Source organism: Oncorhynchus mykiss, chromosome 8 (genome assembly GCF_013265735.2).
Source record: "Oncorhynchus mykiss isolate Arlee chromosome 8, USDA_OmykA_1.1, whole genome shotgun sequence".
NCBI lineage: Eukaryota > Metazoa > Chordata > Actinopteri > Salmoniformes > Salmonidae > Oncorhynchus > Oncorhynchus mykiss.
This window is the reverse complement of record NC_048572.1, coordinates 21,771,684-21,787,066: the sequence shown is the minus strand read 5'-3', so window position 1 is coordinate 21,787,066 and position 15,383 is coordinate 21,771,684. Positions and strand designations below refer to the sequence as shown.

The 15,383-nt window shown below is 43.8% G+C and overlaps 2 protein-coding genes across 2 annotated transcripts; both read right to left on the bottom strand.

The window, feature by feature from the left end:
- Positions 1-4,352: 4,352 nt before the first annotated feature.
- LOC110529596 (12-(S)-hydroxy-5,8,10,14-eicosatetraenoic acid receptor) lies at positions 4,353-7,197 on the bottom strand. The gene has a single exon (XM_021611949.2). It carries the CDS (start codon positions 6,395-6,397, stop codon positions 5,372-5,374), a length of 1,026 nt encoding a protein of 341 aa, XP_021467624.2. The 5' UTR covers positions 6,398-7,197; the 3' UTR covers positions 4,353-5,371.
- A 5,324-nt stretch (positions 7,198-12,521) lies between these two features.
- Positions 12,522-15,004, bottom strand: LOC110529595 (12-(S)-hydroxy-5,8,10,14-eicosatetraenoic acid receptor-like). The gene has a single exon (XM_021611947.2). The coding sequence runs from the start codon at positions 14,545-14,547 to the stop codon at positions 13,531-13,533; it is 1,017 nt and encodes a 338-aa protein (XP_021467622.1). The 5' UTR covers positions 14,548-15,004; the 3' UTR covers positions 12,522-13,530.
- Positions 15,005-15,383: the final 379 nt, after the last annotated feature.

Sequence of the window (15,383 nt, the reverse complement as noted above, 5' to 3'; positions counted from 1 at the left end):
TCCTTGATGATCGTTTTGGCCTTCCTGTGACATCGAGTGGTGTAGGTGTCCTGGAGGGCAGGTAATTTGCCCCCGGTGAAGTCGTTGTGCAGACCTCACTACCCTCTGGAGAGCCTTGCGGTTATGGGCGGAACAGTTGCCGTACCAGGCGGTGATACAGCCCGACAGGATGCTCTCGATTGTGCACCTGTAAAAGTTTGTGAGTGTTTATGGTGACAGGCCGAATTTCTTCCGCCTCCTGAGGTTGAAGAGGCGCTACTGCGCCTTCATCACCACGCTGTCTGTGTGGTTGGATCATTTAAGTTTGTCCGTGATGTGTACGCAGAGGAACTTAAAACTTTCTACCCTCTCCACTACTGTCCCGTCAATGTGGATAGGGTGGTGCTCCCTCTGCTGTTTCCTGAAGTCCACTATTATCTCCTTTGTATTGTTGACGTTGAGTGCGAGGTTATTTTCCTGACACCACACTCCGAGGGCCCTCAGCTCCTCCCTGTAGGCCGTCTCGTTGTTGTTGGTAATCAAGCCTAACACTGTAGTCTCTGCAAACTTGATGATTGAGTTGGAGGGGTGCATGGCCACGCAAGTCGTGGGTGAACAGGGAGCAGGAGAGGGCTGAGAACGCACCCTTGTGGGGCCCCAGTGTTGAGGATCACCACCTGGGGGCGGCCCGTCAGGAAGTCCAGGACCCAGTTGCACAGGGCGGGGTCGAGACCCAGGGTGGATGACGAGTTTGGAGGGTACTATGGTGTTAAATGCTGAGCTGTAGTCGATAAACAGCATTCTCACATAGGTATTCCTCTTGTCCAGATGGGTTAGGGCAGTGTGCAGTGTGATTGTGATTGCGTCATCTGTGGACCTATTGGGGCGGTAGACGACGCAATCGCAATCACACTGATCAGGGACCCTGGGCATCTTTCTTTTGGTGTTTTTCAGAGTCAGTAGAAAGGCCTCTCTAGTGTCCTAAGTTTTCATAACTGTGACCTTAATTGCCTACCATCTGGAAGCTGTTCCACCGTTCCACAGGTGCATGTTCATTAATTGTTTATGGTTCATTGACCAAGCATGGGAAACAGTGTTTAAACCCTTTACAGTGAAAATCTGTGCAGTTATTTGGATTTTTAGGAATTATCTTTGAATGACAGGGTCCTGAAAAAGGAATGTTTCTTTTTTTGCTGAGTTTAGATAGACTACATCAGGGTTCCCCAACTGGCGGCATGTGAGACAAATTTGGTCCTCTGGTGATTTTATTTGCCCCCCCCCCCCCCCCACCAAGTTTTCTGAGCAAAAAAAACTACAACAAATATATTATACATATGCTCTGAGTGAACCTGAGTGAACCTGGCACCTACTACCGTACCCCGTTCAAAGGAACTTAAAACTTTTGTTTTGCCCATTCACCCTCTAAATGGCACACATACACAATCCATGGCCCAATTGTCTGAAGGCTGAAAAATCCTTATTTAACCTGTCACCTCCCCGTCATCTACAGTAATTGAAGTGGATTTAACAAGTGACATCAATAAGGGATCATAGGTTTCACCTGGATTTAGCTGGTCAGTCTGTCATGGAAAGAGCAGGTGTTCTTAATGTTTTGTACACTCAGTGTATATATGTGCAAATACTTTTCATTGTTGTACATAATAGACTGTAAAAACACCAGAAAATTATTGTATTTTTGGACATCTTTTCCCATTTATTCCCACGCATAATACTGTAGCCTAGGCAGCCGCTAGTGGTGCACTTGATCTCCCCTATCATCTAGGCTTAATGTGCTCAGCCGATAATACACTCCTGTCCACGGCCGACCGATTTGTACATCTGGCATTAATACATGTCACACATCAGTTTGCAAACAATGTCAAAAAAAGTATAATTAAGTTAATAACGCCGCGTACAAACATGGTCTCTTTTTTGCTTGAGTAAGGCAGCTCCAAAATACAGGTGTTTTAGCCTAGCCCAATGTTTTCTGTGGTGGTGGGGCATGCAGCGGAAAATACTGAGCGTAGGAGTTGGAAATGTTCTCTAGTTGCGCCGTGATTGGCTCAGTGTTCTGTCACTCATGGGGACACTATGTCACTGCAAAATCCTTTTCAATCCTTGTCATATGAAGTGAAATTATAGATAAAACGTATAGGCGCTCATCGTCCATAGGACATAAACATTACACAACAAGTTGGAAATCGCAAATTCAACAATGAGTGTTTTGGAAAGAATCAGTGGTTAACTGCAAGCGTTGCAAAGCAATCACTAGCCTGCTATTCAGTGAAGTGAGTGTGTGGTCCAAGTCTGGGTTTAAGGGTCTCTTTTCCAAGCTGAAAAGGATAAACATTTAAATGCCATGGGCCAGAAAAGGTGGAATACATTGGCCATGCTGTCAATCCAGCATGACTTCTGCCACGTTCAAAACAACTGGAAACTTGGAAATCTCAGACTTCACTGAGTTCAAGACAACTGGGATCTCTTAAAAAAACGAGCTCCAACTGGGAAAACACGCTGTGAACGGTCATCCAAATCGGAATTCCAAGTCAGGAACTCGGGCCTCTTTCTAGAGCTCCGACCTGAAGATCACTGACGTCATGATTTGATCTTGTTTTTTTCCGAGTTCTCAGTTGTCTTGAAAGCACCATAAATCCAGAGAATGCCAGACTTTGATGACACAATTTGATGACAATTTCTTTGCCCACAAAAAGTACCGCGCCACCTTCCAGAGTCCAAAAATGCCTTGTATGCTGCTGCATAAGTATGCGATATGCCAAGGAGATATGTAAACGAAGCAAATAAAGAAACGCCCCTTTTTCAGGACCCTGACATTCAAAGATAATTCGTAAAAATCCAAATAACTTCACAGATCTTCATTGTCAAGGGTTTAAACACTGTTTCCCATGCTTGTTCAATGAACCATAAACAATTAAAGAACATGCACTGTGGAACGGTCGTTAAGACACTAACAGCTTACAGACGGTAGGCAATTAAGGTCACAGTTATGAAAACTTAGGACACTAAAGAGGCCTTTCTACAGACTCTGAAAAACACAAAAAGAAAGACGCCAGGGTCCCTGCTCATCTGCGTGAACATGCCTTAGGCATGCTGCAAGGAGCCATGAGGACAGGATAATAAATTGCCATGTCTGTAATGTGAGACGCCTAAGACAGGGAGACAGGATGGACAGCTGATCGTCCTCGCAGTGGCAGACCACGTGTAACAACAACTGCACCGGATCGGTACATCCGAACACCACACCTTCGGGACAGGTAGAGGATGGCCACAACAACTGCCCGAGTTACACCAGGAACGCACAATCCCTCCATCAGTGCTCAGACTGTCCTCAATCGGCTGAGAGAGGCTGGACTGAGGGCTTGTAGGCCTGTTTTAAGGCAGATCCTCACCAGACATCACCGGCAACAACATCGCCTATGGACACAAACCAACCGTCACTGGACCAGACAGGACTAGCAAAAAGTGCTCTTCACTGGCGAGTTGCGGTTTTGTCTCACCAGGAGTGATGGTTGGATTCGCGTTTATCGTCACCAAGGCCTGTACTCTGGAGCGGGATCGATTTGGAGGTGGAGTGTCACAGCATCATTGGACTGAGCTTGTTGTCATTGCAGGCAATCTCAACGCTGTGCGTTACAGGGAAGACATCCTCCTCCCTCATGTGTTACCCTTCCTGCAGGCTCATCCTGACATGACCCTCCAGCATGACAATGCCACCAGCCATACTGCTCGTTCTGTGCGTGATGTCCTGCAAGACAGGAATGTCAGTGTTCTGCCATGGCCAGCAAAGAGCCCGGATCTTAATTTCATTGAGCAGTCTGGGACCTGTTGGATCGGAGGGTGAGGACTAGGGCAATTCCCACCAGAAATGTCCGGGAACTTGCAGATGCCTTGGTGGAAGACTGGGGTAACATCTCACAGCAAGAACTGGCAAATCTTGTGCAGTCCATGAGGAGGAGATGCACTGTAGTACTTAATGCAGCTGGTGGCCACACCGGATACGGACTGTTACTGTTACTTTTGATTTTACCCCCCCCCCCCCCCCCCTTTGTTCAGGGACACATTATTACATTTCTGTTAGTCACATGTCTGTGGAACTTGTTCAGTTCCTGTCTCAGTTGTTGAATCTTGTTATGTTCATACAAATATTTACACATGTTAAGTTTGCTGAAAATAAACACGGTTGATAGTGAGAGGACGTTTCTTTTTTTGCCTAGTTTTTACTGCAGCTAAGAAAGTAATACTAAGTGTATGTTGTGTAGGTTGCTCATGGAAAACCAGCCATGTCCTGGACACCAACGTCTCCCTACCCGGACAAGTTAACCACCTTCTTCTCCCGCTTTGAGGATAACCCAGTGCCACTGACACGGCCCGCTCCCAAGGACTGTGGGCAGTAGTGGTAGTAGAACTAATAACAACAACAGCAACACACTTTTTATGGATCATAAGAGTAATATTTATTTGACCCAGACAATTAGTAACAACAGAGTCATTATGAGCTTTTTAACATGAAGGATGACAGGTGAAAGAAACCAGATGACTGATGATAACAGAAACAAGTAGTGAATCACAGTCTGGCTTGGCAAACCAACATGAATGTCTCATCATGAGAACAAATAGGCAGTCCTAATCACGGCTTAATTTTCATGCAAGGAAAACTGGGTCCGGGTATTACTGCAGCATACTGTAAATTATGGTGCATTGTTGGAAAGTGTTCTGGGCAGGGAAAGAATTGCTGTATTTCAAATGGTACTGTAATTCCACCCCACAGAACACAGTACCATATCATATCTTTGGAGTGCCAAAAACCTTTTTACCACTAGTTTGTGCATGTTATTGTTGTTAAATAAAAACATTTAATTAAGAAAAACATGTTTTGAGGCTGCCTTGTAAGAGGCTATATTTGTTGCACCCGTGATTGAGAACGCTCTATCAATTTAACTCCTATGTGGTTATGTTGCCCCTTCACATTTAAAACAGATTGGAGTGGCAGCAGGCATTTTGCCATGTCCTTTTGGTCTGTTTTGTCCTGTAGTCACTGCCAGTTTGGAAGCCTTTGTTAAGTGTAAGTGATATAAAGCACCAAATATGTGTAAACAATTTTTGACTAGCAGCCAACCTGCTTGCACCAATCCCTTGTAAATACAGTACAATCCTGTGAAATACAAACCCATCCCCTCATTGAATTTCATGAATTAATTCTGATTACGGTAGCATTTACTTTTTCACAGTAGAATACAGTCAATTTTACAGTATCGTACTGTGTGTCATAACACAGTACTTGCTTTGATACCACATTTATATTACATTAGGTTAACTGTATTATGAAATACAGAATTTGACTTTCCACTGAGCTTCCTGTAAGTTACTGTCAAATTCAGGGCAACCCCTTTACAGTGTACAGTGCATTGTTATTGCATTTTTTATTTAAGTTGTTTCCTGTCAAGTTAGGGCTTTCAGCTGATTCTGCATCTTTGTTCAGTAGACTGGGGCAATACGTTGTCAGGTAGAGGCTTTTGAACTTAGTGCTGCTTAAGCAGTACACAATTGGGTCCACTAAACAATCCATGTAGGACAAAACCATGAGTCCGTCATAGAGCTGAACAGCTATATTCTCAGCATCCTGTAGATCCTTGATTCTGAAAATCAACAGAACCATTCTAGCTATGGTACAAGGCAAGAAAAATAAAGAAAAGACCAGCATTACTGAGGTGACCAGAAACACTGCTCGACGCAGCTTGGTACTATCCCCTACGGTCTTCTTTTTTAGTCTGTTAACAATGCGGACCGTGCAGTAGACCAACACAAAGAAAGGGATGAGAATCTGGGTGAAAAACACAACCTCTCTCAGAGTGTCAGTGACGTCCTCGACTAGAGTGTCATCTTCACGCCCATAACTATTACAGCACTCAAAGGACTTCAGCATGGTGGGGATAGTCAGGGGGAGCAGCAGTAGCCAGATGAGGATAGAGATATGAGGAGACCTTTTAAAAGCCTTGGCAAAGTTCTTTTTCCCAGGATGAACCACATTGAAATAGCGATCAACTGAAATCACAGTCAGGAAGGCGATACTGGCACCTCGGTTCAGAAACAGCATGAAGAGCATGGCTTTGCAGGTCCCTCCCTCTGTACTCCGCCGATTCCCATTAAGAAAATGATATGCCTTTACTGGCAAACATATAAGCAGAAGAACATCAGCCAAGACGAGATTGAACAGGAAAATGTTGTTGGTTTTAGATTTCCAGAACTTCAGCTTGAAGATGAATAGATAAAGCACTGAGAGGTTGAGCGGCAGACCCAGGGTGAATTCCATGATCATCACAGAGGCGTAAAATTTGTACAGTGGCAGATTCTCTGCTGTGCAGTTATCACTTGGATGGCCGTTCTCCATTGTTTTCATCATTGAAAGCTGTCCCCTTCACAGTCAGAAAAAGTCAGTCAGATCTTGTCAGAATCCTTAACAAGAAGTAAAAACAGTCCTCTAAAGTACTCAACTCCAAAATAGTTCCTCACTTTACAAAACAAGTGAGTCTATTTAAGGGAAGCGAAGCAAGCTCCTAATCCGTGTGTAGACTTGGTGAAACTGAAGGACTGCACTTCAGTCTCTGGAAGTAATTCTCCCTAGAAAGCAGGCAGCATACTGTCCATAGGACAACAAGTACTCAGTTGTAAATTGTTCAGACTTGTTGGTTGAGCTACACCTCCCATGCCTGAATAGGCAAGTCACCACAGAACGAATAAATAAGCAGCTGGTCACACGAGAGAATGAGGACATAGTGGAAAACATTGCATTGACTCAGACAATAACAACCTTTCCCATATTTGTCAACTGTTTATGAGAAGTGACCTCTTTTCTTTGCTAAACACGTCCTTGTATCTCCTTGTGGAATTCCTATATGGAGCAAGTAAGTGCATAGTCATGCTTCCAGTTGCACAACATCCATGGGAATGAAAATGGAGTTGAGGTTTTCATAAAAAACACATTTGACTAATTAAACAGACAAAGAGCAACAATGTGAAGCAACAGGCAGTTAGTTCCTAGCTGAAAATATCTCAGATGAGCAGGAATGTCAACAATGCTACAAAATGGTTGTGATGTTTTCCTAAGGAATTGGATAGATTTACTAGCAGATTAACTTGCTTTTACCACATGGAAATTGGTGTCCTGAGGGAAGCCAGTTTTTTGGGGTGTATACCCAACATAATAATAATAATAATAATTTTGCACACCCAATTTTTCAGTTTTTGATTTGTTAAAAAAGTTTGAAATATCCAATAAATGTCGTTCCACTTCATGATTGTGTCCCACTTGTTGTTGATTCTTCACAAAAAAATACAGTTTTATATCTTTATGTTTGAAGCCTGAAATGTGGCAAAAGGTCGCAAAGTTCAAGGGGGCCGAATACTTTTGCAAGGCACTGTAATTTATTGTATCAGGTAGTAAAGCATAATGGGGAGACAAAATACTTGTTACTCATACCCAGTCAGTAGTTAGGACTGTGCTGCAGCTTGGCCACACCCACCTGCTTGGGGCACACCTAGGGATGGATAAAACCAGGGAGCAGATCAAGAACCGGTTCCACTGGCCCGGAGTCTAGCGCGCTGTCACGTAGAGTAGGCCAGAAGGCTATACTGGAAAACTCAACCTCTATCAAAATAAAAAATATGGCGGAGCCGCAAAACTTCTGTGCAAGGGTGCTTTTTTACAAAGTGATTCCGGAACAAAACCAGCAGTACTGCCATCAAACGTATACCTTATGGGACAGCTAAAAACAATACTGCCCCATTCACAGCTCAATCCAAAATGCCTCTCCATGAACTGAAAGAGAGGCTCCTTTTGTAGGGCTAGCCCCTCCCCTCAGAACAATTAACCCTAATTAATTAAGCAATTACCTCGTCAAACCTACATTTTCCATTAACTAAACATACTAAAGGATATACATTGCAACACGTTTTTAAAACAATATCACAACATAACATTTACAAAATTACATTACTACTGACAGTGTCTTTCAATATGCACATTTACATTAATGAGCCATTTGGGACAGGCAATACAAAGTCAGCCCAATTCACTTTGCTCGGGTCCTTATCCAGCATACCCGGAAGCTACAGAGATGGAGAGAGAGAGGAACAGAACAAACAAACGCTCTCATCCATAACATCGATAAGTAAAGTACATATTGCTTATATTAAATATGAACATTGACATAAGTGTGAAATGTATGTACTAAGACAGAGAAGTTAACTTGTGTGTCGACCCACATTGTTACCTTATCTGATAATGGAGCAGGGAGGAGTGATGAATGTGTGCGTGCGTTAGAGAACCAAATGCTGCCCGCAGCCAGTGACGGACTTCTACGTCACACATGCCGTGGAGGGCTACTGCCGTAGTTGCCCGGAATTCCATTTATTTAGCCGGGTGGGTATTCCGCAGGAAATTCTGACGGACCAGGGCACCGCGTTCATGTCTTGTGTGATGAAAGATGTCTGCAATCTGTTACGAATAAAACAAGTGAGGACCAGTGTGTACCATCCAGAAATGGACGGGCTGGTGGAACGCTTCAATAATACCCTAAAACAGATGCTGAAGAAGGTCATTGAGAGAGACGGGAGGAACTAGGACCAGCTGCTGCCCAACCTGATGTTTTTAGTGCGAGAGGTACCCCAAGCATCCATGGGGTTCTCCCCCTTTGAGCTCCTGTATGGCCGCCGGCCCCGCGGGCAGCTGGACCTTGCCAAGGAGGTCTGGGAAGAGCAGCCAACCCCCCCTTTGCAGCGTAGTAGAACATGTGGAGGAGATGAGGGAGAGGATGATGGCGATTTGGCCAGTGGTAAGAGAGCACATGGCCCCAGGCGTAACGTGCCCAGGAGTGTGTCTACAACCGAGGAGCCCAACCACGAGAGTTCCAACCAGGGGAAATGGTCTTGGTGCTGATCCCTACAACAGAGAGTAAATTCCTGGCTATGTGGCATGGGCTCTATGACATCGTTGAGCGGGTAAGCGACGTCAACTATAAGGTCCGCCAACTGGGGCGGAGAAAACCCCTACAGCTTTACCATGTGAACTTACTGAAGAAATGGCACGCACGCGAGGCACTGTGCGTAACGTGGACCCGGCCACAGCAGGGCCCGCCCTCGGTCGAAGTTTCAATGGGGGAAGACCTCAGCCCGACCCAATGACAAGAGCTCAGAGAGTTGGTCCAGCGGAATACGGCCGTGTTCACAGAGGTGCCGGGGCGCACAGATCTCGTGGAACATCATATCCACAAATGTCCGGGAGAAAAAGTGCGCCAATGGCCATACCCGATAACAGAAGCCCGAAGAGTGGCGGTCCAGCGGGAAGTGACGACAATGCTAAAAATGGGGGTACTGGAGGAGTCACACAGTGAGTGGTCTAGCCCCGTAGTGCTAGTTCCGAAACTGGACGGAACCGTCTGCTTCTGTAATGACTTCCGGGGCCTGAACGAGGTCTGTAAGTTCGATGCCTACCCCATGCCCCGGGTGGACAAACTGATCAACCGCTTGGGGATGGCAAGATACGTCAGCACCTTGGACCTGACAAAGGGGTACTGGCAGGTGCCACTGGTAGCGGCCTCCCAGGAGACGACTGCCTTCTCCACCCCGGGGGGGCTATACCACTACCGGGTTCTGCCTTTCAGGCTCCACGGGGCACCAGCGACCTTTCAGCGACTCATGGAGCGCGTCCTGCAGCTTCACAGTGAGTACGCAGCTGCTTATCTGGATATATGACATAATTGTGGACAGTGATAGTTGGGAGTCACATCTTTGTAGGTTACAGGCAGTGGTTGATGCGGTAAGGGATGCAGGTCTGACCGCGAACCCCCACATGTGCAAGCTGGGCTACACCGAGGTGGAGTACCTGGGATATCAGATTGGGAGGGGAAATGTGAAACCCCAAGAAAAATAACGCTGCCATTAGGGGATGGCCGGTCCCCCGAACCAAGAGGCAGGTGAAGTCATTCCTGGGGTTTGCCGGGTTACAGTAGATTGTACCTAACTTTGCTGCAATAGCTTCTCCCCTCACAGACTTAACGAAGGCACGACTACCCCAGACGGTGCGATGGACGGAGGACACAGAGGCGGCGTTCCAGGCCCTGAAGGATGCACTATGTCACCCCGGTCTTCTCAAAAAACCTCCTGGTCCAGACAGACGCGTCTGAAACAGGGGTAGGGGCCGTTTAGTCCCAAGAGCACACCGCAAAGGAGAACGGGGAGAGACCGACACCAAGCAAAAGTAGAGGAGAAGGACTGCGCCAAACCTAAGTGATTTTCGTTGTTATGTTTATTTTCTGTCCTAGTAAAGTTGTTTTTGCGGACTAAAACCTCCCTGTCTCTGTGTCAATCTCTGCAAACTCAACCCACTACCCCACGGTTTACCACACTGTCTACACTCTTAGTCATAAAGCTGCTATCTAGAACCTAAAAGGGTTCTTCGGCTGTCCCCATAGTATAACCCTTTGAAGAACCCTTTTGAGTTCCATGTAGAACCATTTCCACAGAGGGTTCTACATGGAACCCAAAAGAGTTCTACCTGGACCAAAAAGGGTTCTCCTATGGGGAAATGTTTTAATGTTTTTAAATAGGTAGTGAATTTAAATTCCTTTTATTTACTGTTCGGAGATATGATGCTATAAATTAGTTGATGCTGTGATCTACTCATTCTACAATGTGTTTTTGAAGTACTCAGTTATGCAATATTTGATCGTGCACATTTTTGTGAAACTTTTCAATGTTTGTACTTAACATTTTTGTGTGCTTGAAATGCTAAATGTATGTAGATTTGAAATGAATAACTGACTTACAGTATGTTGGGTCTGTCTTCACATGCTTCACAGCATATCCCCCTTAGTGTAAGGTTAATTTTACATTATGGCATTCAGTCACAACACAGTGCTTTTTCCGGCATGCTGGTAAGTAGCTTGCTAGCGAACAGTCACACCACAGATGAACCACAGATGAAAGGTTACCAGTATCTTTGGTCATACATTCTGCTTGAGCTAGCTACAAAGGCGTTTTCCGGGATCCAGATTCAGCTATGATGATATGTTTGTTCAGGACATCCCTAAAGCCAACACCTAATTTGGCCGCCTTTCCTTCCAGTTCTCTGCTGCCTGTGACTGGAACAAATTGCAAAAATCGCTGAAGTTGGAGACTTTTATCTCCCTCACCAATTTTAAACATCTGCTATCTGAGCAGCTAACCGATCGCTGCAGCTGTACATAGTCCATCGGTAAATAGCCCACCCAATTTACCTACCTCATCCCCATACTGTTTTTATTTATTTACTTTTACTCTACCTGCACATGACCATTTGATCATTTATCACTCCAGTGTTAATCTGCTAAATTGTAATTATTCGCCTACCTCCTCATGCCTTTTGCACACAATGTATATAGACTCTTTTTTTCTTTTTTCTAATGTGTTATTGACTTGTTTATTGTTTACTCCATGTGTAACTTTGTGTTGTTGTCTGTTCACACTGCTATGCTTTATCTTGGCCAGGTCGCAGTTGTAAATGAGAACTTGTTCTCAACTAGCCTATCTGGTTAAATAAAGGTGATATAAAAAATAAAAAAATAAAAACATACTCCAATGCTCTGTTGCTGATGACTGGAATGAATACAGGAGCAGGTTTCAAGAGCAGGACAAGCCCCCCTCTGTTTGACTGATGACTGACATAAGGGCATATACGTGACAGGCCAGATATATGATAATGACTGTCATAATGCTTCTTGACTGTGTCATAAAGTGCATGTATTTAGTCCAAGTAAAGTGACACAGGATGGTCATTGACAGTGTCATGAAGTCTATTTTCTACAAGTTATTTAAAATATTACGAAAAAATTAACATGACTGTATATACAATTCATTACAATCAGGCAGGTGCACAGATACGGCTCTACCTGTGCCCCTTTGCCCTTCCAGACTCCAAAGTGCCCTTTTCAAAAAGTTGTGTGTCTTGATTGTTGACCATCAGCATTGGTGAGCAAAGGTGGGCCCACATATTCAGATTAGTGACTTGTTTCAGTTCCTTCAGTTTGGCCTGGTAAAAAGTTTATCATCCATATAAAATATAATTTTGCAATCTACTGAATCATCTTTGCCAGAACATTAGGCTACCTGGCGATTTGATGATTTTCTTATTTCAGATAGGTCTAGTTTGGGTGGCTACTGGCTATATGTCTAAAATAGGCAGATGTAATATTATGGGATGAAGGTGTAACATATTCTGGGGAATTTATTATGATGTTTGTGAGGAAGAACAGGGCTACTTGGCTGGCAATGAGCACTCTAGAGGCCGGCTGCCCTCCAATGTGATGACACGGTGCAGACATAACATGCTTTCCATCCGCTCCTTCAACTTCTGCTACAAGTAGGCTGTATGATTTTGCTTGCTCTGGGCAACAGAGAAGTGACATGATCAAATCAAATTTTATTTGTCTCATGCACAGAATACAACAGGTGTAGACATTACTGTGAAATGCTTACTTACAAGCTCTTAACCAACAATGCAGTTCAAGAAATAGTTAATAAAATATTTACTAAATAAACAAAAGTTTTTTTTTAAATCAAATCAATCAAAAGAATTACAAGAAATGTACATAACAATAAATGTACATAGCTATATACAGATATATCCATAGTTGATATTGGCCACTAACATGAAAGTCTTTCAGCTCCAAATGCAGGTGTAAAACGTAGTTTATTTCTGTAGCACATCTTGAGTTTTAAAAATGCATCACCGTGTGCACATGCGCATTTGCGTGAACAGGGTTTCCTGTTTTCTACCACTCTGTTTTGGAGATTGCAGGTCAAAAAGTTTGAAAACCACTTGGATACATGATAATGGCAACAAATGGATTTGGGTTGGTTATAGTAATGGTAGGCTACAGAATGTCTTACAATCTATTTTGACTGGTTGGGTTGGTCATTGTTAATAAGGGCAGCATTTATTCCAGTTCAAAATAGTTTTGTCAAATACTCATCAGATTGGTCAGTTTTCTTCTGCTCTTGTAATAATTGCTCAATGAGTCTTGTGGGTGCCCTTTTTTTTACCGTGGTAGGTTTTGTGCATTTTGACACCCTCATATAGGTTTCATAACCAGCCATAAAATAACGCAATATATGTGACAACAGGTGTAAATATATTGGTCATGACAGTGTTATGAACCTATTAGGACAGTTTATGACATGGTTAAGACTGTGCCATTACGTGTTATGACGATGGGTGTCAAGTAAAGTGTTAACCTGAAATGTCTTGAGTCAATAAGTATTCAACCCCTGACATAATAAGATAAATGGACGAATGGCCAGAGAGACAGCCATTAAAACAACAGCAACGACACATCTTTGTTATTTGACCCAGACAATTAGTAACAACACAGTCATTATGAGCTGTTTAACATGCTGATGGTAACATAAACACGTCTGGTTTGGCAAACTAACATGAGTGTCTTACCATGAGAACAGTCATGAAGTCAGTAATAAAACAGTCATTTTCATGTCCTCTTTTTACCTACTATGCAACAATATATTGTTGTTGCGTTTTGGGCTTGAGTTGTTTCCTATTGAGATTGTGCTCTCAGCTATTTCTGCATTTTTGCTCAGTAGACAGCGGCAATACGTTGTCAGGTAGAGGCTTTTGAACTTAGTGCTGCTTAAGCAGTACACAATTGGGTCCACTAAACAATCCATGTAAGACAAAACCATGAGACCGTCAAAGACTTGAACAACTATAGCTTCTGCTCCGGGTAAATTCTCAACTCTCACAATCAACAGAACCATTCTAGCTATGGTACAAGGCAGGAAACAGAAAGAAAAGACCAGCATTACTGAGGTGACCAGAAACACTGCTCGACGCAGCTTGGTACTATCCCCTACGGTCTTCTTTTTTAGTCTGTTAACAATGCGGACCGTGCAGTAGACCAACACAAAGAAAGGGATGAGAATCTGGGTGAAAAACACAACCTCTCTCAGAGTGTCAGTGACGTCCTCGACTAGAGTGTCATCTTCACGCCCATAACTATTACAGCACTCAAAGGACTTCAGCATGGTGGGGATAGTCAGGGGGAGCAGCAGTAGCCAGATGAGGATAGAGATATGAGGAGACCTTTTAAAAGCCTTGGCAAAGTTCTTTTTCCCAGGATGAACCACATTGAAATAGCGATCAACTGAAATCACAGTCAGGAAGGCGATACTGGCACCTCGGTTCAGAAACAGCATGAAGAGCATGGCTTTGCAGGTCCCTCCCTCTGTACTCCGCCGATTCCCATTAAGAAAATGATATGCCTTTACTGGCAAACATATAAGCAGAAGAACGTCAGCCAAGACGAGATTGAACAGGAAAATGTTGTTGGTTTTAGATTTCCAGAACTTCAGCTTGAAGATGAATAGATAAAGCACTGAGAGGTTGAGCGGCAGACCCAGGGTGAATTCCATGATCATCACAGAGGCGTAAAATTTGTACAGTGGCAGATTCTCTGCTGTGCAGTTATCACTTGGATGGCCGTTCTCCATTGTTTTCATCATCGAAAGCTTTCCTCTGTACAGTCAGACTCTGTCCGAATCCTTAATGAGAAAGACAAACAGTCCTCGAAAGTACTCAGCTCCTAATATTTCCTAACTTTACATGAAAATCAGGTCTGTTTGATGGTAGTCAAGCAAGGTCCTAGTCCGTATGCAGACTTGGTGAAACTGAAGGACTGCATTTCAGTCTGGAAGTAATTCCCCCCAGCACGCAGACAGCATAGCACTCAGTTCAGACTTGTCGGTTAAGCACCTCCCATGCCTGAGTAGACTAGTCACCACGGGTCAAATAAATAAGCAGCTAAATCCCACCAGAGATTCTGTACATAGTCGAAAACATTGCATTGTGAAGAAGAGGCCCGAGGGCTTCTCACATTAAATCTTCTTCTTGAAAAGGCAGGAGATTTCATGAAAACGTAGTTTTTTATTATAATCAATAGAGCAAGTTAAACAGGCACATAATGAACGGAGTAAAAGAGGATCAAGTTAAACACCAGGAGCAAGCCAATGTGAAAACTGCTCCTAGTTACCTCTTCCTCTGATCAACTAACACTAGACTTTAAAGTAACTGTCCAGTGTTTCCAGAAGTCTATGAAATGTGACCTATAATTAAGTACTATCTGAGTGGAATAGTTTTCCTTCCAAAAAAATGGTAATTTAGTATGTCAAAAAGCAGCTTTTCTGTGGTTTGAATGGTGTGTGTAACGTGTACGCTGGGAGTCGGGAAGCAAGTTCAGGGAGTGAACTAAATGAACATGGAAGAAAACAATAAACACAAGTAGCGTACAGACATGAAACAATGGAACAGAAACAATAACACCTAGGGAGAGAACTAAAGG

What these genes read in the sequence shown, in the direction of transcription:
- LOC110529596 (XM_021611949.2), bottom strand. Translation starts at nt 6,397, where the DNA reads ATGATGAAAACAATGGAGAACGGCCATCCAAGTGATAACTGCACAGCA.
- LOC110529595 (XM_021611947.2), bottom strand. Translation starts at nt 14,547, where the DNA reads ATGATGAAAACAATGGAGAACGGCCATCCAAGTGATAACTGCACAGCA.